The sequence below is a fragment of the Cheilinus undulatus genome, linkage group 16 (assembly GCF_018320785.1).
Source record: "Cheilinus undulatus linkage group 16, ASM1832078v1, whole genome shotgun sequence".
Lineage (NCBI taxonomy): Eukaryota > Metazoa > Chordata > Actinopteri > Labriformes > Labridae > Cheilinus > Cheilinus undulatus.
In genome coordinates, this window is record NC_054880.1 from 649,238 (window position 1) to 676,189 (window position 26,952).

At 44.5% G+C, this 26,952-nt stretch overlaps 2 protein-coding genes across 3 annotated transcripts; one reads left to right on the top strand and one right to left on the bottom strand.

Moving 5' to 3' along the window:
* The first annotated feature begins 6,140 nt into the window (after nt 1–6,140).
* On the top strand, nt 6,141–9,392 carry LOC121524105 (RNA/RNP complex-1-interacting phosphatase-like). The gene is made up of 2 exons (XM_041809306.1): nt 6,141–6,628; nt 8,478–9,392. The coding sequence occupies exon 2, from the start codon at nt 8,487–8,489 to the stop codon at nt 9,306–9,308; it is 822 nt and encodes a 273-aa protein (XP_041665240.1). The 5' UTR covers nt 6,141–6,628; nt 8,478–8,486; the 3' UTR covers nt 9,309–9,392.
* A 1,456-nt stretch (nt 9,393–10,848) lies between these two features.
* dnai2b (dynein, axonemal, intermediate chain 2b) lies at nt 10,849–26,657 on the bottom strand. 2 transcript variants are annotated; one of them, XM_041808114.1, is made up of 13 exons: nt 26,536–26,657; nt 21,560–21,743; nt 16,448–16,609; nt 16,249–16,370; nt 15,716–15,858; nt 15,523–15,636; nt 14,903–15,042; nt 14,692–14,814; nt 13,649–13,872; nt 13,082–13,217; nt 12,841–12,987; nt 12,511–12,735; nt 10,849–11,211 (listed from the first exon to the last, which is right to left on the bottom strand). In XM_041808114.1, exons 2-13 carry the CDS (start codon nt 21,740–21,742, stop codon nt 11,146–11,148), a joined length of 1,785 nt encoding a protein of 594 aa, XP_041664048.1. In that variant the 5' UTR covers nt 21,743; nt 26,536–26,657; the 3' UTR covers nt 10,849–11,145. The 2 variants fall into 2 exon arrangements, with proteins under 2 accessions (XP_041664048.1, XP_041664047.1); XM_041808113.1 differs by having other exon boundaries at nt 21,560–21,746; nt 26,536–26,640.
* Between the last annotated feature and the right edge of the window lie 295 nt (nt 26,658–26,952).

Here is a 26,952-nt window from a genome sequence, read left to right on the forward strand (position 1 = left end):
ATCCAGACTCTGACCCTCTATCCGGACTCTAACCATCTCTATCCGGACTCTGACCCTCTATCCAGACTCTGACCCTCTATCCGGACTCTAACCCTCTCTATCCGACCTCTGACCCTCTATCTGGACTCTGACACTCTATCCGGACTCTAACCCTCTATCCGGACTCTAACCATCTCTATCGGGACTCTGACCCTCTATCCGGACTCTAACCATCTCTATCCGGACTCTAACCCTCTCTATCGGGACTCTAACCCTCTATCCGGCCTCTGACCCTCTATCCGGACTCTGACCCTCTATCCGGACTCTAACCCTCTATCCGGCCTCTGACCCTCTATCCGGACTCTAACCCTCTATCCGGACTCTAACCCTCTATCCGGCCTCTGACCCTCTATCCGGACTCTAACCCTCTATCCGGACTCTAACCCTCTATCCGTACTCTGACCCTCTATCCGGACTCTGACCCTCTATCCAGCCTCTGACCCTCTATCCGGACTCTAACCCTCTATCCGGACTCTAACCCTCTCTATCGGGACTCTAACCCTCTATCCGGACTCTAACTATCTCTATCTGGACTCTAACCCTCTCTATCGGGACTCTAACCCTCTATCCGGACTCTAACCATCTCTATCTGGACTCTAACCCTCTCTATTGGGACTCTGACCCTCTCTATTGGGACTCTAACCATCTCTATCCGGACTCTAACCATCTCTATCCGGACTCTAACCCTCTCTATCCGGACTCTAACCATCTCTATCCGGACTCTAACCATCTCTATCCGGACTCTAACCCTCTATCCGGACTCTAACCATCTCTATCCGGACTCTAGCCCTCTATCCGGACTCTAACCATCTCTATCCGGACTCTGACCCTCTATCTGGACTCTAACCATCTCTATCCAGACTCTGACCCTCTATCCGGACTCTAACCATCTCTATCCGGACTCTGACCCTCTATCCGGACTCTAACCCTCTATCCAGACTCTAACCATCTCTATCTGGACTCTTACCATCTCTATCCGGACTCCAACCCTCTATCCGGACTCTAACCATCTCTATCGGGACTCTAACCCTCTATCCGGACTCTAACCATCTCTATCCGGACTCTGACCCTCTATTCGGACTGTAACCCTCTATCCGGACTCTAACCATCTCTATCTGGACTCTAACCATCTCTATCCGGACTCTAACCATCTCTATCCGGACTCTGACCCTCTATCCGGACTCTAACCATCTCTATTCGGACTCTGACCCTCTATCCGGACTCTAACCCTCTATCCGGATTCTAACCATCTCTATCTGGACTCTAACCCTCTCTATCCAGACTCTAACCATCTCTATCCGGACTCTAACCCTCTCTATCCGGACTCTAACCCTCTCTATCGGGACTCTAACCCTCTATCCGGACTCTAACCATCTCTATCCGGACTCTAACCATCTCTATCCGGACTCTAACCCTCTCTATTGGGACTCTGACCCTCTATCCGGACTCTAACCATCTATCCGGACTCTAACCCTCTATCCGGACTCTAACCATCTCTATCCGGACGCTAGCCCTCTATCTGGACTCTAACCATCTCTATCCGGACTCTAACCATCTCTATCCGGACTCTGACCCTCTATCCGGACTCTAACCATCTCTATCCGGACTCTAACCCTCTCTATCCGGACTCTAACCCTCTATCCGGACTCTAACCCTCTATCCGGACTCTAACCATCTCTATCCGGACTCTAACCATCTCTATCTGGACTCTAACCCTCTCTATCCGGACTCTAACCATCTCTATCCGGACTCTAACCCTCTCTATCCGGACTCTAACCCTCTATCCGGACTCTAACCCTCTATCCGGACTCTAACCATCTCTATCCGGACTCTAACCATCTCTATCCGGACTCTAACCCTCTATCCGGACTCTAACCCTCTATCCGGACTCTGACCATCTCTATCCGGACTCTGACCATCTCTATCTGGACTCTAACCATCTCTATCTGGACTCTAACCCTCTCTATCCGGACTCTAACCATCTCTATCTGGACTCTAACCATCTCTATCTGGACTCTGACCATCTCTATCCGGACTCTGACCATCTCTATCTGGACTCTAACCATCTCTATCTGGACTCTAACCCTCTCTATCCAGACTCTAACCATCTCTATCCGGACTCTAACCCTCTCTATCCGGACTCTAACCCTCTATCCGGACTCTAACCCTCTATCCGGACTCTAACCATCTCTATCCGGACTCTAACCATCTCTATCCGGACTCTAACCCTCTATCTGGACTCTAACCCTCTATCCGGACTCTGACCATCTCTATCCGGACTCTGACCATCTCTATCCGGACTCTAACCCTCTATCCGGACTCTAACCCTCTATCCGGACTCTAACCATCTCTATCCGGACTCTAACCATCTCTATCCGGACTCTGACCCTCTCTATCCGGACTCTGACCCTCTCTATCCGGACTCTGACCCTCTATCCGGACTCTAACCATCTCTATCCGGACTCTGACCCTCTATCCGGACTCTAACCCTCTATCCGGACTCTAACCATCTCTATCTGGACTCTTACCATCTCTATCCGGACTCTAACCCTCTCTATCCAGACTCTAACCATCTCTATCCGGACTCTAACCCTCTCTATCCTTACTCTAACCCCCTATCCGGACTCTAACCCTCTATCCGGACTCTTACCATCTCTATCCGGACTCTAACCATCTCTATACGGACTCTAACCCTCTATCCGGACTCTAACCCTCTATCCGGACTCTAACCCTCTATCCGGACTCTGACCATCTCTATCCGGACTCTGACCATCTCTATCCGGACTCTGACCCTCTATCCGGACTCTAACCCTCTATCCGGACTCTGACCATCTCTATCCGGACTCTAACCATCTCTATCCGGACTCTAACCCTCTCTATCCGGACTCTAACCATCTCTATCCGGACTCTAACCATCTCTATGCGGACGCTCGCGCTCTATCCGGACTCTAACCCTCTATCCGGACTCTTACCATCTCTATCCGGACTCTAACCATCTCTATCCGGACTCTTACGCTCTATCCTGACTCTAACCCTCTATCCGGACTCTGACCATCTCTATCCGGACTCTAACCATCTCTATCCGGACTCTAACCCTCTCTATCCGGACTCTGACCATCTCTATCCGGACTCTAACCATCTCTATCCGGACGCTAGCCCTCTATCTGGACTCTAACCATCTCTATCCGGACTCTAACCATCTCTATCCGGACTCTGACCCTCTATCCGGACTCTAACCATCTCTATCCGGACTCTAACCCTCTCTATCCGGACTCTAACCCTCTATCCGGACTCTAACCCTCTATCCGGACTCTAACCATCTCTATCCGGACTCTAACCATCTCTATCTGGACTCTAACCCTCTCTATCCGGACTCTAACCATCTCTATCCGGACTCTAACCCTCTCTATCCGGACTCTAACCCTCTATCCGGACTCTAACCCTCTATCCGGACTCTAACCATCTCTATCCGGACTCTCACCATCTCTATCCGGACTCTAACCCTCTATCTGGACTCTAACCCCTCTATCCGACTCTGACCATCTCTATCCGGACTCTAACTATCTCTATCTGGACTCTAACCCTCTCTATCGGGACTCTAACCCTCTATCCGGACTCTAACCATCTCTATCAGGACTCTAACCATCTCTATCCGGACTCTAACCATCTCTATCCGGACTCTGACCCTCTATCTGGACTCTAACCATCTCTATCCGGACTCTCACCCTCTCTATCCCGACTCTAACCATCTCTATCCGGACTCTTACCCTCTCTAAGGTCTCTCTACATCTCTATCCGGACTCTCACCCTCTATCCGGACTCTAACCCTCTATCCGGACTCTAACCATCTCTATCCGGACTCTAACTCTCTCTATCCAGACTCTAACTCTCTCTATCTGGACTCTTACACTCTATCCGGACTCTGACCCTCTATCCGGACTCTGACCCTCTATCCGGACTCTGACCCTCTATCCAGACTCTGACCCTCTATCCGGACTCTAACCATCTCTATCCGGACTCTGACCCTCTATCCAGACTCTGACCCTCTATCCGGACTCTAACCCTCTCTATCCGGACTCTGACCCTCTATCCGGACTCTAACCATCTCTATCCGGACTCTGACCCTCTATCCGGACTCTAACCCTCTATCCGGACTCTAACCATCTCTATCTGGACTCTTACCATCTCTATCCGGACTCTAACCCTCTCTATCCAGACTCTAACCATCTCTATCCGGACTCTAACCCTCTCTATCCTTACTCTAACCCCCTATCCGGACTCTAACCCTCTATCCGGACTCTTACCATCTCTATCCGGACTCTAACCATCTCTATACGGACTCTAACCCTCTATCCGGACTCTAACCCTCTATCCGGACTCTAACCCTCTATCCGGACTCTGACCATCTCTATCCGGACTCTGACCATCTCTATCCGGACTCTGACCCTCTATCCGGACTCTAACCCTCTATCCGGACTCTGACCATCTCTATCCGGACTCTAACCATCTCTATCCGGACTCTAACCCTCTCTATCCGGACTCTAACCATCTCTATCCAGACTTTAACCCTCTATCCGGACTCTAACCATCTCTATCCGGACTCTAACCCTCTATCCGGACTCTAACCCTCTATCCGGACTCTAACCCTCTCTATCCGGACTCTAACCATCTCTATCCGGACTCTAACCCTCTCTATCCGGACTCTGACCCTCTCTATCCGGACTCTGACCCTCTATCCGGACTCTAACCATCTCTATCCGGACTCTAACCATCTCTATCCGGACTCTGACCATCTCTATCCGGACTCTAACCATCTCTATCCGGACTCTAACACTCTATCCGGACTCTAACCATCTATCCGGACTCTAACCCTCTATCCGGACTCTAACCATCTCTATCCGGACTCTGACCCTCTCTATCCGGACTCTGACCCTCTCTATCCGGACTCTAACCATCTCTATCCGGACTCTGACCCTCTCTATCCGGACTCTGACCCTCTCTATCCGGACTCTAACCATCTCTATCCGGACTCTGACCATCTCTATCCGGACTCTAACCATCTCTATCCGGACTCTAACCCTCTCTATCCGGACTCTAACCCTCTATCCGGACTCTAACCATCTCTATCCAGACTTTAACCCTCTATCCGGACTCTAACCATCTCTATCCGGACTCTAACCCTCTATCCGGACTCTAACCCTCTATCCGGACTCTTACCATCTCTATCCGGACTCTAACCATCTCTATACGGACTCTAACCCTCTATCCGGACTCTAACCCTCTATCCGGACTCTAACCCTCTATCCGGACTCTGACCATCTCTATCCGGACTCTGACCATCTCTATCCGGACTCTGACCCTCTATCCGGACTCTAACCCTCTATCCGGACTCTGACCATCTCTATCCGGACTCTAACCATCTCTATCCGGACTCTAACCCTCTCTATCCGGACTCTAACCATCTCTATCCAGACTTTAACCCTCTATCCGGACTCTAACCATCTCTATCCGGACTCTAACCCTCTATCCGGACTCTAACCCTCTATCCGGACTCTAACCCTCTATCCGGACTCTAACCATCTCTATCCGGACTCTAACCCTCTCTATCCGGACTCTGACCCTCTCTATCCGGACTCTGACCCTCTATCCGGACTCTAACCATCTCTATCCGGACTCTAACCATCTCTATCCGGACTCTGACCATCTCTATCCGGACTCTAACCATCTCTATCCGGACTCTAACACTCTATCCGGACTCTAACCATCTATCCGGACTCTAACCCTCTATCCGGACTCTAACCATCTCTATCCGGACTCTGACCCTCTCTATCCGGACTCTGACCCTCTCTATCCGGACTCTAACCATCTCTATCCGGACTCTGACCCTCTCTATCCTGACTCTGACCCTCTCTATCCGGACTCTAACCATCTCTATCCGGACTCTGACCCTCTCTATCCGGACTCTGACCCTCTATCCGGACTCTAACCATCTCTATCCGGACTCTGACCCTCTCTATCCGGACTCTAACCATCTCTATCCGGACTCTAACCCCCTATCTGAGCTCCAGCTTCATCCCCAGACACTCACCAGGCTCCTCCGCTCCTCCCCCGGCCTGTCTCCCCTCCCTGTAGCCGCTGTAGATGTGCTCCACGGCGGCGGTGATGAGCTCGGTGAGCCGCTCCTTCAGCTCCCCGGTGTCCGCCTCCCGGTGCTCCTTCAGCAGCCTGTAGATCTCCTCCGCCGCTAACCGGAGCTGCTCGTCGACCAGAGCCCTCAGCCGACGGTTCTCCGAGCTCACGGATCTCCTTTTGGACATTTTTGACCCCAGTTTACACCGAACAAAGAGCGGGATGTAAACAAAGCCAGGCTACTTCCGGGGTCTTCACCAACACGTCATTTCCTGCTTACGTCGGAGTACGTCTATCGTTGTCTGCTAACAGCTAACGGCTAACATCGCCGTTAACTGTCCGGTTACCGGACTCCGGAGCTTTTTCTGTGTTTTGGGGGGTGTTACGGAGTTTTTCGGACCCTGTCGAGGTTTTCTCTTGCCTCTTGTCTGTCCAGGAGCTGATTTCACCCAAACACTAGGTAACGTGATTACGGTAATCTGGAGAGGAAAACTTAAACCCTGAATAAAAACACATTTTTAGGGGCAGACGTTTATTCTGGTGATTCTGGCTCCATCTCAGTTTTATAAATATTATTTTTAACATAACTTAAACTAAGAACATGGGGCAGAAGAGCATGTTTGCCACTAACTGTGGGTCTCTGAATCATTATTGGTGTTTCTACTCTAATGGTCCGTAACACTAAACACAGTTTAACTTCCGGTCATCACTGTCCTGTAACCCTCAGCCATCTCCAGGGACAGTTCTGTCCATGTGGGACATTTTTTCCTTTTTCTCTGCTCACCAGTTTGGCTGTGTTAGTGCAAATGCTCTCATTTTTGTAACAACGTTTTTAGGCAGATTTTTGAGTTTAAATGTCAGTTTCTCTCACAGGTCAGAGGACATTTACTACCCTTTAAAGCCTTTAAGGACAAAAAGGTCCACTTCTAAAAAACTGCTATAAAAACTGAACAGATTCATATTGTTTCTTTTCTTTCTCATAAATCTCTTAAACAGCTTCAGCTGTGCTCAAAACTACCAAACATTCAATCATTTTGAGGATTTTAACCCTCTCTTAAAGTCAATCTTGTTTTTATGAAAAAATGTGAAATCTTCCTTTAACCAAATGTTGGATGGCTGGGGCGTTATTTCTAAATCCAGCTTGGACCAAAATATTGATGTTGATGCATTTTTAGTTTTTGTGTAGCATCAGATTTAAAATGTACTACCCTTTGGAGTCATTAGGACAGAGAGTCTACTTCCAAAAACCGCAACGAAAATAGTATACATTTTTATTTTTGTTCTGATTTTTTTTGTCAAATCTTTTGATCAACTTCAGTTCTGATCAAAACAATCAATTATTGAATAATTTTCAGGATTTTAACCCTTTAAATGCCAGGTTGATTATAGGATGGTCATATTTTTTCTAAAAAACACACTAAACGTTAATTATTTTCCAGAGAACTAATGTTGGGTTTAAATCAGTCCTGGGTACGTCAAACATTAGCCAAAATACTGACTTTGATGCATTTTTAGTTTTTGTGTAGCGTCTGATTTAAAATTTACGACCCTTTAGAGTCACTAAGGACAGAAACGTCCCGTTGACTCCCATTCAAACTAATTAGCCTTAAAAGCTCAATAACACAAGCACATAAACTACTGAAATGACAGGCTTTCCATGCACAGGCCTATAATGGGGAAATGTCTGATTTTAGTGATGAACATTAAAAATGACAAATTTGACTATTTTTCTCAAAAATGAAACCATAACATCACAGAATGCATGATTTTATCATGCAGTGGCTATGAGATCAAAAAATGTGGTTTTAACGGGAGTCAATGGGACGTTTTTGTCCTTAATGACTCCAAAGGGTAGTACATTTTAAATCTGCTGCTACACAAAAACTAAAAATGCATCAAAGTCAATATTTTGTCTAATCATGGACATGTCCAAGCTGGATTTAGAAATAATGCCCCAGCCATCCAACATTTGGTTAAAGGAAGATTTCACATTTCTTTGCTTTTTTCATAAAAACAACACTGACTTTAAGTAATCAAACTGGCATTAAAAGGGTTAAAATCCTCAAAATGATTAAATGTTTGGTAGTTTTGAGCACAGTGGAAGTTGTTTAAGAGATTTATGCAAAAAAAAAGCAGAAAAAAAAGAATCTGTTAAGTTTCTATATCAGTTTTTTGAAAGTGGACATTTTTGTCCTCAATGACAACAGGGTGGTAACTAAAGTGATGCCTGAGGTCCAAACATGATAGAAAAGTAAAGTGTATTAACTTCTGACCTTCATAGATCTATGTGTCTCTGTTTTTATGTCCAGGGCGCTGACATGCCTCCACATGATATGAAGAAGAAGAAAAACGGCGTTCCTGACCGATGGTTGGAGTACCATCCTATAGGGCATAGAATTCCTGGAACTAGATTCATCGCCTTCAAAGTTCCTCTAAAAGCAAACCGTCAGGTCTCTGCGGTGGACTCGTTCAGCCTGTGGGACCTGCTGGACTCGGTGCAGAGTCAGGGCGAGGATCTGGGTCTGATCATTGACCTGACCTTCACCACCAAGTACTACCAGCTGAGCGACGTCCCGCAGTCTGTCACCTACATGAAGATCCCCACCCAGGGTCAGCGGGTTCCCTCCAACAACACCATCCTGAGCTTTAAACAAGCCGTTACTGACTTCCTGGAGGAGAACTCGGACAACGACAGGCTGATCGGCGTCCACTGCACACACGGCCTAAACCGCACTGGGTACCTGATGTGCAGGTACCTCATAGACGTGGACAGTGTGGACCCTGCGGCAGCAGTGGAGCTCTTTAACACCTGCAGAGGTCACTGCATTGAGAGGAGCAACTACCTGGATGACCTGCAGCGAGGAGCCAGGAGGAGCAACCATGGCGTGGAGCAGCCGGCGGAGAAGGCAGCCAGAGGACTCGCCGTGGAGAGACCGCCGCTGGAGTCTGCTGAAGGACACAAAGGCCACGCCCCCACAGAGGCGACTCAACCAATCTCAGAGAAACAACCATCAGGACAACGGCGGCACAGAGCGAGACATCAGCGGGGCCGGGGGCGTGGTGGGAGCCCTCCACAGAGCGGACTACTGAACCCAGCCCATCCTCCCTCTGCCCCGCCCCCTCCTGCTCCCCTCCATTGATACATCTGGAGCTGAGCCCAAAAACAAACATCAGGAAAATTAGAAGAATAAACACCTAAAAATAAAAAAAGGATTTTGAAGTCATACTTTTGGGCTTTTATACCTTTACTGATAAAGGAGGACAGGGGGTCTGGGGTCCAGTCTCTGGGTTTATTAGGGGCCATTCTCTGGTTCATCAGGGTCCATTCTCTGGGTTTATCAGGGTCCATTCTCTGGGTTTATCAGGGTCCATTCTCTGGGTTTATCAGGGTCCAGTCTCTGGGTTTATCAGGGTCCAGTCTCTGGGTTTATCAGGGTCCAGTCTCTGGGTTCATCAGGGTCCATTCTCTGGGTTTATCAGGGTCCAGTCTCTGGGTTCATCAGGGTCCATTCTCTGGGTTCATCAGGGTCCATTCTCTGGGTTCATCAGGGTCCATTCTCTGGGTTCATCAGGGTCCAGTCTCTGGGTTCATCAGGGTCCATTCTCTGGGTTTATCAGGGTCCAGTCTCTGGGTTCATCAGGGTCCAGTCTCTGGTTTATCAGGGTCTTTTATCTGGGTTTATCAGGGTCCAGTCTCTGGGTTCATCAGGGTCCAGTCTCTGGGTTTATCAGGGTCCAGTCTCTGGGTTCATCAGGGTCCAGTCTCTGGGTTTATCAGGGTCCAGTCTCTGGGTTTATCAGGGTCCAGTCTCTGGGTTCATCAGGGTCCAGTCTCTGGGTTTATCAGGGTCCAGTCTCTGGTTTATCAGGGTCTTTTATCTGGGTTTATCAGGGTCCAGTCTCTGGGTTCATCAGGGTCCAGTCTCTGGGTTTATCAGGGTCTATTCTCTGGGTTTATCAGGGTCCAGTCTCTGGTTTATCAGGGTCTTTTATCTGGGTTTATCAGGGTCCAGTCTCTGGGTTCATCAGGGTCCAGTCTCTGGGTTTATCAGGGTCCAGTCTCTGGTTTATCAGGGTCTTTTATCTGGGTTTATCAGGGTCCAGTCTCTGGTTTATCAGGGTCTTTTATCTGGGTTTATCAGGGTCCAGTCTCTGGTTTATCAGGGTCTTTTATCTGGGTTTATCAGGGTCCAGTCTCTGGGTTCATCAGGGTCCAGTCTCTGGGTTTATCAGGGTCTTTTATCTGGGTTTATCAGGGTCCAGTCTCTGGGTTCATCAGGGTCCAGTCTCTGGGTTTATCAGGGTCCAGTCTCTGGTTTATCAGGGTCCAGTCTCTGGGGTTATCAGGAGAATACGGATGAACCGTCCCAACTGTTAGTCTTCTAGCACCAACTGTCTGGACCTCTGCTGGATCAGATCAGTCACATTAAAGGGTGAATATTTATGCAGTCACTTATCTTACAATGTAGTTTTTTTATTTCATTGGCATTACTTCGTAGAAATCTGTTTTCACTTTGACATTAGAGAGGGTATTTTGTGTTTTTTGGTCAAACAGCAGTACTTGTTCTCACACAGAAACAGAAACAGTGATATAGAACATGAAGAACTTGTTTTTACGTGTTTTCATGTATTTAATGAACACACTTGTAGAATTAACGTCAGACTAAATAATATTTGTTAAAAAAGAATGGAGCTTCATATTTACAATGTCAGTTTATTACAATAAGACAGAACCAGAGAAACCACAGTCTCACTTCTATTAATATTATTGATTATCAATGTTAGACTGAGGATCAGATCAATCAACAACCTTTCACATGTCCGCCTGTTTCCGTTCTAAAAACCTTTCTAAAAATATCAACGTTGTTTTATTGAAGAAACTTTTATTAAATCTATGCTGAAAAATAAATCTTCACAATATGAAACTGATCAGGATAAATCTGTAATAAATAATCAATAATAATATAATCAATAATCCTAATCATGTGAGGTTCCATTTTCAAACACGTCAGATGTTCCTGTTTTATCCTCAGCGACACCATTCTGGAAAAAAACAACAAAATAAAGGTCATGGAGACGTTCAGACAGAAAAGAACATTTGCGTTGGGTACGGAGGCCCTTAAGGGGCATGGGCTGAAAACAAAAACATGTTCTCACGTAGGGATGCACGATATTATCGGTCTGGTATCAGTATCAGCAGATACTAGCTTAAAAAGGCAAACATCGATATCAGTACATATCAAAATTTCTGCAGATGCTTAGATCTGATATTCTTCCTGTGTATTTCAGCGTACATCTACTGTAAATTTTGTCCATATTTAGCAGAGATACTCAACGTGTGGCTCTTTTATGTCTTCATTTCAAATAATATTCCTCCAGAAAACCTTAAAAAATGGAAACTTTTTTGCCCTTTTTCACCATTTCTGCCACTTTTCATCCATTAAGTTACTTTTAGACATTAAATACCACTTGTTTCCAATTTTTTGCCACTCTTGACTGCATTTTGCCCATTTTAGTCACTAATCACTCTTTTTTGCCACTTTTGTACCATTTCTTGCTATCTGTAACTCATTTTTCTGTCACTTCTCACCCATTTTTGCCACTTTCTGACCCTTTCCTCCCCATTTTTGCCAATTTTCACCCATTTTTGTTGTCTTTTGACTATTTTTGCCACCTTTAACTTATTTATATTGCTACTTTAAGCTGATTTGGCCACTTTTTACCTCTTAGATTGTGGCTCTTGCAAAGTTATTTTTCAACAATTTGGCTCTTTGGTTGAGCAACACTGCTATATCCTCATAAATTAGTGGAGTTTTGTGGACCTATGTCAGCTGAGGTTTTTAAGGACTAAAGTTTGTTTCCTTGGTCATCCTTAAACCTTAAAATGTCCAAAAGGACTGACGTTTTTTTCTAAAGAGCATATTTAAATATCGGTATCTGCTAAAATTAATCTGTAAATATCAGCGTTTTGGATATCGGCAAAAATCCAATATCATGAATCCTTATTCTCATGACAAACGTAGTCACGTGCACCAGATTGTTTTTGTGCCAGTGTCCCTTCAGGGCCTCCGTAGCTGTGAGAGTAACAAACAGGAGTGTCTCATGGTTAAATTTAAAATGCTAACTGGTTAGTGTGTCTCTATCCTGCAGCCTAAACGTTTCTGAGTGTCTACCTCTGGTTTGTTAATCCTGTGGGTTTAAATAAAGTTTGGTTGACTGTGGAGATCATCCGTTCAAAGACATCATGCTAATCTCAGCTCAAAACTGGAGTGACTTTTTAAAGTTGAGGACTTTTTCAGTCTTCCTGAGAAATTAACCAGCCAATCACTGATCGGTTCATACCTGGTTGCTCTGGGCCTCTCGCTCCCTCCTCCTGCGTTGCTCCGCCTCCACCAGGCTGTAGAAGTCGTCCTCAGCTCGTGCGATCAGCTGATCGGGGCCGTCCTCGCCGTCCTCCCGTCCCCCGTCGTCCTCTCGGCTCTGCTCTGAGCGGCTCCTCTCCTTCAGGCGGATCTCTCTCTGCCGCGCCTCCAGGATCTTCTCTCGCTTCGTCTCGCGCTCGAACATCTGCACACAGAGATGGTGAGTCATGGCTCGGTCTCCGTGGTTACGTGAACACTACCGTCTCCGTGGAGACAGTAATCAGCTGATCAGAGGTGTGTGGCGTCTCACGGCTGCCAGCAGACTCTTCTCGTTCTTCTGGAGGGTCGACAGTCCTGGGCACACCTCTAGCAGCGTGGCCCCGCCCCCCTGAGAGCCGCACGCCACCAGACGTCCGTTGTCCTGGAGACGCAGGCTGTACAGGGGCTCATCACACACCTGAGGGCGGGAACAAAGATGACATCATCAATGACAGTGTCAAGGGTCCTGAGGTCAGCGTGGTACTAAATGTGGGCGTGGCCTAAGTGCCTACCTTGATGCTGAGAGTGGGGTCGTTCTGTTTGAACAGGATGTCCCAGACATCCAATGAGCCGTCCATCTTCACTGTGAAAAACACAGACGGTCTGACGGGACTCCAGCAGGCGTCACAGAGGTAGGAAGTCTGATACCTGAGGACAGACGGAGGATAACGCCGCTCTAGTCACCTGACTACTCATTAACTGGACCACGTCTGATACCTGAGGACAGACGGAGGATAACGCCGCTCTAGTCACCTGACTACTCATTAACTGGACCACGTCTGATACCTGAGGACAGACGGAGGATAACGCCGCTCTAGTCACCTGACTACTCATTAACTGGACCACGTCTGATACCTGAGGACAGACGGAGGATAACGCCGCTCTAGTCACCTGACTACTCATTAACTCGACCACGTCTGATACCTGAGGACAGACGGAGGATAACGCCGCTCTAATTTAAACTGTCATTCAGGACTAAAACACTTTAATACACCACAAATTCACAATAAACCCAACAGGTAAAAAGAAGAGAACAGGGAGCTGCAGGAGAAGTCTAAACCTGTGTCCCCCTTTCTTACCTGGTCCACATGATGGAGGACTCCTTGATGTCCTCAGACCAGATTCGAGCTGTCCAGTCCCCCACGGTCAGGAAGTTTTTGGGGAAGAAGGGGTTCCTCTGGAGGGCGTAGACGGGTCCATGATGACCATCATACGTACAAACGATCTTCTCTGCTGGAGTCTTCGCCTTCCTGTTACAGGAGATGACCACGCCCTGCTCCGTCCCCACCATGAACTTGGTCGGCTGTAGAGGACGGAGACACGGACTGTGAGGAACTTCAGGATCCTCCATGAATGAACTCAAGACTGGACCACAGTCAGGTTAGATTTCATGTCATTTCAGCTCTGGTGTTCAGCCTCTGAGGGAAATCAGCCACGTACAACTAAAGGTAGCCATGGTGGTAGTTTTTATATATCCTTGAATATGTATGTCAGTGAAGACGTTCACCATGATGTCTCTGCCCTGGTTTTTGTCTTAAGGGCAGCAAGGATAGTCACCATGATGTCTCTGCCCTGGTTTTTGTCTTAAGGGCAGCAAGGATAGTCACCATGATGTCTCTGCCCTGGTTTTTGTCTTAAGGGCAGCAAGGATAGACACCATGATGTCTCTGCCCTGGTTTCTGTCTTAAGGGCAGTGAGGATAGTCACTGTGATGTCTCTGCCCTGGTTTTTGTCTTAAGGGCAGTGAGGATAGTCACTGTGATGTCTCTGCCCTGGTTTCTGTCTTAAGGGCAGCAAGGATAGTCACCATGATGTCTCTGCCCTGGTTTCTGTCTTAAGGGCAGCAAGGATAGACACCATGATGTCTCTGCCCTGGTTTCTGTCTTAAGGGCAGTGAGGATAGCCACCATGATGTCTCTGCCCTGGTTTCTGTCTTAAGGGCAGTGAGGATAGTCACTGTGATGTCTCTGCCCTGGTTTCTGTCTTAAGGGCAGTGAGGATAGTCACCATGATGTCTCTGCCCTGGTTTTTGTCTTAAGGGCAGTGAGGATGTTCACCATGATGTCTTTGCCCTGGTTTTGGTCTTACAGGCACAGTGATGTTACACGTTGATGGCTCTTACCATGGTGGACTCAAACTCCAGGGAGACGGCTCCTAAAGCTCGGTCCAGGTTCCCTTCCCTGCTCGGGTCCAGAACCAGTCGGTCCGTGGGCTCGCTAAGCCGGCGCACGTCCCACCACAGCACCTGGCAGAGGGGGCAGGGCTTATTTAAAGGAACATTGCGCTGTTTATAACAAAGACAGGGTTAGAGCATCAATGGAGCGGATCTCTACCTGTCCATCAGTGGAGGCGGAGAAAGCGTCCGTCCCAGTCTTTGATTGGATCCAGAGGATTTTGTAGGCGGGGTCTCGGTGACTCGTCTCCACAGAGGACACCTCCACAGGTGTGCTTCCTCTCCGGGTGTCCCAGAACACTAAAACAAACATACCCCATATCTACAGACAGTGGAGACAGTGTAGTGGGGTCTGCAGTATCAGGGTCTGGATTCTAGTGGACCCCACACAGTGTCACTGATGGGAGCGTGTCAATTAAACGATAATTGTTTCCAGCCGTGGTATTTATCAACACACGCTCAGTCCTATGCTCTGATTGGCCAGATAGTCATGTCTATTAAATCACACCTGGACCTTCTGTTAAGATGATTCCTACCATAAATGTGTGCTGGTTCTACACCAGTCTGATAAATGAGGACCAGCCTTGCTCCATCTTCAAACATTAAACATTAAATAACAACCAGAAACCTGTTTTAGTGGGGGGAGCTAGGGCTGATGGGAAAACACCTGATCATGGAGACAGAGACAGACAGCTCGGTCTGAAATGCTTAAATGTGTTGGCAACATCTGCAGAAGAAGAAGGAAGTGGCGAGGAGACAGGGGAACCACACCCTACTCACCGATCTGTCCGTTATAAGCCCCGCCCAGCAGGGTGTGGGGGTCTTTAGGGTTGTAGTCTACACAGACCAGGGCCGAGGGCGGTCTCAGGGTCGTCTCTGGTTTGTTTGGGTTCTCTGAAACAGAAAAGGGTCGTCTGATTGGACAGAACTCTGAGAAGAGGCGGGGTTTGAATGAGCTGACCGTCTGGCCTACCGATGTCCCAGATGTACGAGTCCAGGCTCAGCTCTCTGGACGCTTTCTGGAACTCCAGGCAGGAGTAGGCAGCTGCCAACTTCCTGCCGCCGTCCGGATGCCACGAGAGCCCGGTGACGGTTCTGCTCAGCTCGTTAGGATCTCTGAGGACAAACAATCAGGGAGCCAATCAGAATCCAGGACTCTTCATGGCATCAGATAGATAGACAGGTACAGACTGGATGGATGAGGTTCATCGGGGATTGGCTGTCTTCCTTGAGTGACATAATGCCAAGCCATACTGACACAAGCTACAACAGCATGGCTTCACAATGAAAGAGGGTGGGGCCTAGGCCGGCCTGCATGTAAAGGGCAAGGATGGAATGTTTTATAGGCTTTGAAGGATGAGATCAGTGAAGGCAGAGGACTGAATGTTAGTGAAGGAGGGGACATTTGAGGAGAAAGTATTCTTTGGTACAGAGAGTATCAAAGGATGCATCAGTACTTCCTGTGGCGTGACTGTCTACTTCCTGTGCGTGCTGTGATGTCACAACCTGAACACGTTGATGGTCTTGGCGGATGGCGGCTCCTGGTTCTCCTCCTCTTCCTCCTCCTCTTCAAAGTACTCCTGGTAAATGTCGATGGCGTTGTTCTGGCGGATGCAGTGCTCCATGACCTGTACAAGATGACATCATACTGAGCCTGTGACATCATAGCGAGGGGGTGGGGCTATAAATTGTGGGTGGATGTTACCTGTCCTAGCTGGACCACGCTGGTGATGTAGCCTTCGTCCTTCTCCACCTTCTTCCTGAAGCGGATGGTCTGCTCCATCTCCTGGGGGTTGATGTCTTTGGGCCACCCCCCCTCCACGTGGTTAATCCCACGGCTCTCTGACTCGAAGCGCTCCGTGTTCACCTGCAGAGACGCACGCCTTCACCTTTACCTGAACCAGGGCCGCTGAAGCTGAGGGAACACTCTGGTAGACTGAACACCAACTCAGCCTGAGAAGTTTCAACCAGCAGAGGGCAGTGTGGGGCCGTTTGAACAGAGGTCAAAGGTCAAGCCTCCTCTACTGAGCTGTGAGTCTGTTATCTTTCTTTTTATAATGACCAATCACATCCTTTCTGATTAGATTGAAAGACATACCATCAATAAGAGACTCTTCCCCCCTGCTGTGCAGAAGCACGGCTGCGTTTACAGCCTCTGACTGCTGCTGTTCTTCTTCTCTGTCACTAGTTTCACTCTGAGCAGCAGGGATGGAGAGACTAAACGATCACATTTACTGTGATCCTCTAGCTCTGCTCTAGAACGTCCTCAGTCCATCTGGAAATCTGTCCTTTCACCTTTAGTTCATTTAGGGGAAAGTATTTGACTTCATTATATTGTAAAATGCAGCGTTTTCATCAACATGAAACTGGTCAGTAGTTTAGCTCTGACTACACCAGTAGCACAGAGAGAGGATGGCTCTACATTTATCTACTCACTCATTTAAGCCACTACCTGCACTCTAATGCAGGGGTTCTTTTCAGCACGGGACCCCCAAAATAAAGGTACCAGAGACCGGGGACCCTCAGAGACCGGGGACCCTCAGAGACCGAGGACCCCCAGAGACCGAGGACCCCCAGATACCGAGGACCCTCAGAGACCGAGGACCCCCAGAGACCGAGGACCCCCAGAGACCGAGGACCCTCAGAGACCGAGGACCCCCAGAGACCGAGGACCCTCAGTGTACCTGAGGCCAGGAACAGTCTAGAACAGTCATGTGGAGACAAGGTCGTCCATGAGAGGGATAAAGGGGGAGGTTTCTGGGACCCAGCCAAACTAGAGGCCAGCAAAATCCTGGTCCTTTGTAGAGTTAAGCTGTGGTACTTTACATTTCACCTGAAACATAACCACTCTGATCAAAGAAACACATTTTAATTCATTTGTATAGTAAGAAGCCTTTTTAAAAATGTAAATCCTTTTGTTAAAACAGAATTAAAATACATTAAAAATAGCTGAAATGGGTTAGTAATGGCAAAAATGGTGGAAAAGGTGGTGAAATGGGATTTTAAAAGTACCAGAAATTAGATAAAAGTGGCAAAAAATAAACATAAAATGGCAAAAATTGAGTTCATGTGTCAAGAATAGGTGCAAACTTAGAGAAATGGCATGAAAATTGATATGAACTGGAAAAAAGGGTTAGCTGAGGCAGAAACAGTCAGACATGGGCATATCAAATCATGAAATGTGGATTAAAAAGTGGTAAAGGTGTTAATAATGGCAATAATGTGTTAATAAAGCCAACAATAGGCAGAGAGTGGAAAGATTTAAATTAGAAGTGGCAAAAACAGGCAGAAAAAAAGTGGGTGAAAGAGTTTAAAATGGACAAAAAATGTGTTAAAACTGGTGTTTAGAGCGCAGATGGTCGAGTGGTTTAAGGCGTTACCCATGTACACGGGCGGCCCGGGTTCAAATCCGGCCTGTGGCCCTTTATCGCATGTCTCTTCCCTGTTTCCGAGTCTATCCACTGTCCTTCCTTTATCAAATAAAGGCCAAAAATAAATCTTTTTAAAAAATGGTGGGAAAAGGTGATAAAAATGAGTTAAAATTGGGCCAAACTGGTGTAAAATGGCAACAGTGTAATTCAAACATGTTCTTAGTTTTTTTAAGGCATCTGGAGACCCCCTCTCGGTGTCTCGTGACCCCCAGTAGGGTCCCGACCCTGAGGTTGAGAACCCCTCCTCTAATGCTGTCTCTGACACTAACACAGTCAGAAGGCTCTCTATAATAAATATCTCTCCTCATAATTTAATGTTAACGATCTTAAATCTTCCCTCATGTTAATCTGCCTGCATGTTTAACACTCTGATAATGTCCACTCAGCATTCTAACATTCTTTTACACCATACTATGAACACACACACCCTTACACCAGGATTTTAATCATCCTTTCTTATACTTTTCCTCAGCTGTACCGATTTTTTGTATTAAATGTTTAATTCCTGTTGGCTGAGAGCTGAGCTAACCAGAGATAAGTCCTTGTTTCAGACCTTGGTCGATAAAGCTGATTCTGATTCCTCACCTCTGTGCAGCTGTTGGGTGGGTAAAGGTGTGACTTTACCTGAGCTACCTGGTAGATTCATATTCTCATGGAGTTAATGCTGATAAGGAAAGCTCAGATTCTGCTGTAAACTCCTCAGTAGGACTCAGAATAAACTTGAAATTAAAGCCTTCCTACTTTGACTTGTATAGTCTGATTTTTGCCAAAGTGAATTTGAACCAAAGTTAATGTACTTTTACACATTTCTTTTAACCCTTTAAATGCCAGCTTGATTACTTATATAACAAAAATGTGGTTTGAATGGGAGTCAGTGGGAAAATAATTACTGTTTTGTGTGTTTTTTTAAGAAAAAATATGACCATGCAGTAATCAAACTGAAATCCTGAAAATTATACAATATTTGATTGTTTTGATCAGAACTGAAGTTGATCAAAATATTTGACCAAAAAAAAAAAAGCAGAAAAAATATCAATGTATACCAAATTTATTTTTTGGAAGTGCACATTTTGTCCTTAATAACTCTAAAAGGTAGTACATTTTAAATCTGCTGCTACACAAAAACTAAAAATGTATCAAAGTCAATATTTTGTCTAATCATGAACATGTCCACGCTGGATTTAGAAATAACGCCCCAGCCATCCAACATTTGGTTAAAGGAAGATTTCACAATTTTTCACTTTTTTCATAAAAACAACACTGACTTTAAGTAATCAATCTGGCATTTAAAGGGTTAAAATCCTCAAAATGATTGAATGTTGGGTAGTTTTGAACACAGTTGAAGTTGTTTAAGAGATTTATGGAAAAAAAGCAGAAAAAATATGAATCTGTTCAGTTTTTATAGCAGTTTTTTAGAAGTGGACATTTTTGTCCTTAATGACTTTAAAGGGTGGTGAATGTGTTTCACAGTGTTCCTCTGACCTGTTAGAGTACAGAAGCAGATTAGGGCCATTTTTGATGGAGAAAATAATTTTGGGCAAGTCGAAATTACAGTCAAAATTTCGAGAATAAAGTTGAGATTTTGAGAATAAAGTTGAAACAATTTTGAGACTTAAGTTGAAATGACGAGGAAAAAGTGGAAACTTGTTATTACTAACAGGGGATCATAGCTGCTGTGTGTTTATGTGGCAAAGAGAGAATGTCTTTGTTGTTAAATCTCATAATAAGGTGTAATTTCACATATTCATTGATAAGAGGCATTTTGTAGAGACAGTTATTCTCTGTTATTGTCTGAAATACTCATACACTAAGAGGAGCACAGCAGCGCTCGTGTCTCTCTTCCTCTCCTTCTCTGTCTGATCACCTGTAGAGAGCACAGGTGACAGACAACCTTGTTATGTAATGGGAGAGCAAAGGGAGATTGATCATTTATTGATCATAAAAAAGTTGCTGCTAATGACAAAATGTTAGAAAAGGCAAAAAAAAAGAACACTGTGTCACGTGTTTATTGGAAACTCTAGTTGACAGTATTGTGTATGATACATAAAGAAACATAACCTGCAAAACGCCAACTACGCGATGCACATTACATTTGTGTATTAAATTTAGAAATAAAAACCTCATGTGTTTCCATCGCTGCTTTCATGCAGCGCCTCCATTCAGATATGTCCGTAGAGTTGTTTTTAACAAACACTGATCAATAAACGAGTCATCAATCTCCCTTCGCTCTCCCATCACCAAGGTTGAGCCGGTCACCTGTGCGTCTCTACAGGTGATCAGACGGAGAGGAAGACGAGAGCTGTGTCTCCTGTTAATGTATGAGTATTTCAGACAATAACAGAGAATAACTGTCTCTGCAAAATGCCTCATATCAATGAATATGTGAAGTTATACCTCATTATTGGATTTAATAACAAAAACATTCTCTCTTTGCCGCATAAACACACAGCAGCTATGATCCGCTGTCAGTAATAACAAGTTTCCACTTTTTTCTAGTCATTTTGACTTTAATCTCGATTTCCCAAAATTATTTTCTCCATCAAAAATGGCCCTAATCCGCTTCTGTAATAATTAGAGCAATTGAAATTTGAATTAAAAAAAAATTTGCCAAGAAAGAAACTTAATTACAACTAGAAAAGCACTCGGAGAGCGCAGACCTCCGCCATTAGCCCTACCTCAGTAGTGAAGAATCCTTCAAAAAATTCCTGGATCCATCCCCATGTGCCCCCCACCACGGCATCCGCCGATTACTCCGTCCCCGGTGGGGTGGAAACACAGTGAGGCAATGGAAGTCATGTCAGAGGGTGAATGTTCCTCTATTCCTCCCAGCATTGTGAGTATTCTCGCTACAATTCTCTGTCTTTCTCTCTGTTACGCTCCGACTCGTCTCCTCGACCGGGTTTTCGTCTTTCAAACTCTATAAACTCCAAAACTTTGAATAGAAACACACCCACAATGCTGCTGGGATTGAAGTTACTCATGTCCACCATCTCCTGGTGTAAAGTGGTAACAGCACAGCCCTCCGCCATGAGCCCTATCTCCCAATAGTACAGAATCCTTCAAAAAATTCCTGGATCCAGACGGTGATGCCAAAATCTAATCAGTTCTTCCTTATGCCATTTCTGACATATCCTGAAAATTTCATCAAAATCCGTCCACAACTTTCTGAGTTATGTTGCTAACAAACTAACAAACAAACCCTCCTGGTCACATGACCTCCTTGGCGGAGGTAAAAATGACCATGTGCACTAAAACAGCCAGAATGGTGAGCAGAAAAAGAGGAAAAATTAGCACAAATGGACAAAAATGTCCCAAGAGATGGCTGAGGGTTAACTGTCCTGCATTCCTCCACCTCTGAAATACACTGGGTCTGAGGAGAGACTCACCTGGTGCTCGGACATCTCCCAGCGAGCCTGCAGGGCCTGGTCCCGGGGGGTTTTCTGGATATAGAGCAGAGCCAGGCTCGGATCCGGAGGAATGTCCACCAGGAGCTCAGCAGGCCGGTCGGAGAAGAGACACTGACGGCCGAACTCAGCACGGGGCCTGGAGTACACATGGACAATCTCCATGCTGCTGGAGAGAGGGCAGGGACAGTACAAACACGGTAAAAACACGGTAAATACACGGTTAAAAACACAGTACAAACACGGTAAAAACACAGTACAAACACGGTAAAAACACGGTAAATACACGGTTAAAAACACAGTACAAACACGGTAAAAACACAGTACAAACACGGTAAAAACACGGTTAAAACACGGTACAAACACGGTAAAAACACGGTAAATACACGGTAAATACATGGTAAATACATGGTTAAACACACAGTACAAACACAGTAAAAACACGGTAAATACACGGTTAAAACACGGTACAAACACAGTAAAAACACCGTAAATACACGGTTAAAACACAGTACAAACACGGGAAAAACACGGTTAAAACACGGTACAAACACGGTAAAAACACGGTAAATACACGGTTAAAAACACAGTACAAACACATTAAAAACACAGTACAAACACGGTAAAAACACAGTACAAACACGGTAAAAACACGGTTAAAACACGGTACAAACACGGTAAAAACACGGTTAATACACGGTTAAAAACACAGTACAAACACGGTAAAAACACGGTAAATACACGGTTAAAAACACAGTACAAACACGGTAAAAACACAGTACAAACACGGTAAAAACACAGTAAAAACACGGTAAAAACACGGTAAATACACGGTTAAAAACACAGTACAAACACGGTAAAAACACAGTACAAACACGGTAAAAACACGGTAAATACACGGTTAAAAACACAGTACAAACACGGTAAAAACACAGTACAAACACGGTAAAAACACGGTTAAAACACGGTACAAACACGGTAAAAACACGGTAAATACACGGTAAATACATGGTTAAACACACAGTACAAACACAGTAAAAACACGGTAAATACACGGTTAAAACACGGTACAAACACAGTAAAAACACCGTAAATACACGGTTAAAACACGGTACAAACACGGTAAAAACACGGTAAATACATGGTTAAACACACAGTACAAACACGGGAAAAACACGGTTAAAACACGGTACAAACACGGTAAAAACACGGTAAATACACGGTAAATACACGGTTAAAAACACAGTACAAACACGGTAAAAACACAGTACAAACACATTAAAAACACAGTACAAACACGGTAAAAACACAGTACAAACACGGTAAAAACACGGTTAAAACACGGTACAAACACGGTAAAAACACGGTTAATACACGGTTAAAAACACAGTACAAACACGGTAAAAACACGGTAAATACACGGTTAAAAACACAGTACAAACACGGTAAAAACACAGTACAAACACGGTAAAAACACAGTAAAAACACGGTAAAAACACGGTTAAAACACGGTACAAACACGGTAAAAACACGGTAAATACACGGTAAATACATGGTTAAACACACAGTACAAACACGGTAAAAACACGGTAAATACACGGTTAAAAACACAGTACAAACACGGTAAAAACATGGTTAAAACACGGTACAAACACGGTAAAAACACGGTTAAAACACAGTACAAACACGGTAAAAACACGGTAAATACACGGTTAAAACAGTACAAACACGGTAAAAACACAGTACAAACACGGTAAAAACACGGTTAAAACACAGTACAAACACGTGAAAAACACGGTAAATACACAGTTAAAACACGGTACAAACACGGTAAAAACATGGTAAATACACGGTTAAAACATGGTTAAAACACAGTAAATACACAGTTAAAACACAGTTCAAACACGGTAAATACACGGTTAAAACACGGTACAAACACGGTTAAAACACGGTACAAACACGGTAAAAACACGGTAAATACACGGTTAAAACACAGTAAAAACACACGGTGAAAACACGGTAAATACACGGTTAAAACACAGTACAAACACGGTAAATACACGTTTAAAACACAGTACAAACACGGTTAATACACGGTACAAACACGTTAAAAACACGGTAAATACACGGTTAAAACACGGTACAAACACGTTAAAAACACGGTAAATACACGGTTAAAACACAGTACAAACACGGTAAAAACACGGTAAATACACGGTTAAAACACAGTACAAACACGGTAAAAACACGGTTAAAACACGGTAAATACACGGTTAAAACAGAGTACAAACACGGTAAATAAACGGTTAAAACATGGTACAAACACGGTAAATACACGGTAAATACACAGTACAAACACGGTAAATACACGGTTAAAACACGGTACAAACACGGTAAATACACGGTTAAAACACAGTACAAACACGGTAAATACACGGTTAAAACACGGTACAAACACGGTAAATACACGGTAAATACACAGTAAATACATGGTTAAAACACAGTACAAACACGGTAAATACACGGTTAAAACACAGTACAAACACGGTAAATACACGGTTAAAACACAGTACAAACACGGTAAATACATGGTTAAAACACAGTACAAACATAGTAAATACACGGTAAAAACACGGTAAATACACGGTCAAAACACAGTACAAACACGGTTAAAACACGGTAAATACACGGTTAAAACACAGTACAAACACGGTAAATAAACGGTAAATACAGCTAAAAACACATTTAGAACACGGAAAAAACACGGTAAATACACGGTTAAAACACAGTAGAAACACGGTTAAAACACGGTAAAAACACGGTAAATACACGGTTAAAACACAGTACAAACACGGTAAATACACGGTTAAAACACAGTAGAAACACGGTTAAAACACGGTAAAAACACGGTTAAAACACAGTAGAAACACGGTTAAAACACGGTAAAAACACGGTAAATACACGGTTAAAACACAGTAGAAACACGGTAAATACACGGTTAAAACACAGTACAAACACAGTAAAAACACGGTTAATACACGGTTAAAACACGGTACAAACACAGTAAAAACACCGTAAATACACGGTTAAAACACGGTACAAACACGGTAAAAACACGGTAAATACATGGTTAAACACACAGTACAAACACGGGAAAAACACGGTTAAAACACGGTACAAACACGGTAAAAACACGGTAAATACACGGTTAAAAACACAGTACAAACACGGTAAAAACACAGTACAAACACATTAAAAACACAGTACAAACACGGTAAAAACACAGTACAAACACGGTAAAAACACGGTTAAAACACGGTACAAACACGGTAAAAACACGGTTAATACACGGTTAAAAACACAGTACAAACACGGTAAAAACACGGTTAAAAACACAGTACAAACACGGTAAAAACACAGTACAAACACGGTAAAAACACAGTACAAACACGGTAAAAACACGGTTAAAACACGGTACAAACACGGTAAAAACACGGTAAATACACGGTAAATACATGGTTAAACACACAGTACAAACACGGTAAAAACACGGTAAATACACGGTTAAAAACACAGTACAAACACGGTAAAAACATGGTTAAAACACGGTACAAACACGGTAAAAACACGGTTAAAACACAGTACAAACACGGTAAAAACACGGTAAATACACGGTTAAAACACAGTACAAACACGGTAAAAACACGGTAAATACACGGTTAAAACAGTACAAACACGGTAAAAACACAGTACAAACACGGTTAAAACACGGTACAAACACGTGAAAAACACGGTAAATACACAGTTAAAACACGGTACAAACAAGGTAAAAACATGGTAAATACACGGTTAAAACATGGTTAAAACACAGTAAATACACAGTTCAAACACAGTACAAACACGGTAAATACACGGTTAAAACACGGTACAAACACGGTTAAAACACGGTACAAACACGGTAAAAACACGGTAAATACACGGTTAAAACACGGTACAAAAAGGGTAAAAACACGGTAAATACACGGTTAAAACACAGTACAAACACGGTAAATAAACGGTTAAAACACGGCACAAAAACGGTAAAAACACGGTAAATACACGGTTAAAACACAGTACAAACACAGTAAATACACGGTAAAAACACACGGTGAGAACACGGTAAATACATGGTAAATACAGGTAAAAACACACATTTAGAACACGGTAAAAACACGGTAAATACACGGTTAAAACACAGTACAAACACGGTAAATACACGTTTAAAACACAGTACAAACACGGTTAATACACGGTACAAACACGTTAAAAACACGGTAAATACACGGTTAAAACACGGTACAAACACGTTAAAAACACGGTAAATACACGGTTAAAACACAGTACAAACACGGTAAAAACACGGTAAATACACGGTTAAAACACAGTACAAACACGGTAAAAACACGGTTAAAACACGGTAAATACACGGTTAAAACAGAGTACAAACACGGTAAATAAACGGTTAAAACACGGTACAAACACGGTAAATACACGGTAAATACACAGTAAATACATGGTTAAAACACAGTACAAACACGGTAAATACACGGTTAAAACACAGTACAAACACGGTAAATACACGGTTAAAACACGGTACAAACACGGTAAATACATGGTTAAAACACAGTACAAACATAGTAAATACACGGTAAAAACACGGTAAATACACGGTTAAAACACAGTAGAAACACGGTAAATACACGGTTAAAACACAGTACAAACACGGTAAATACAGGTAAAAACACACATTTAGAACACGGTAAAAACACGGCTTAAACTAAGAGGGCTGAGACGCGGTAAAAACACGGAGAGAACGCGGTGATAAGACGGTAAAAACGCGGTTTAAAGAGGGGCACACATGGTAAAAACACAACTATAAAGTCAAATAAGCTCGGATTAAACACCATTAACACACGTACTTAACAGAAAGTGGGCTCAGACTGCGGACTTAACACGGTTTTATGGATCTAGCTAACTCTAAACTCGGTTCAAACGCAGTCCAACTTCCTCTGAGCTCAATTTGCCGTATCCTAGCAACGCCTTGACGCGTAGAGTGCGCCGTATCCTAGCAACAGAGACCGGGTTAACGTTCAGTGAGCTACAATTAAAACCCGAATCTGTTCCTCTTAAACGACCTTTATGTACACGTTCTGTTAGAGTGTTTCAACCAGAGACGTAGACGCCTCATTGGCTGTGTTCGCCCGCTGCCGCTGTACGTCATCGTGTCGGCCATATTGGCAGAGGCAAGAGCCTTCCATAAACAAATGCAAGTCTATGAGGGATGAAGAGTGTGTGATTAAAAACATACTGGTTTACATTTCAGCGATGGTAATGAG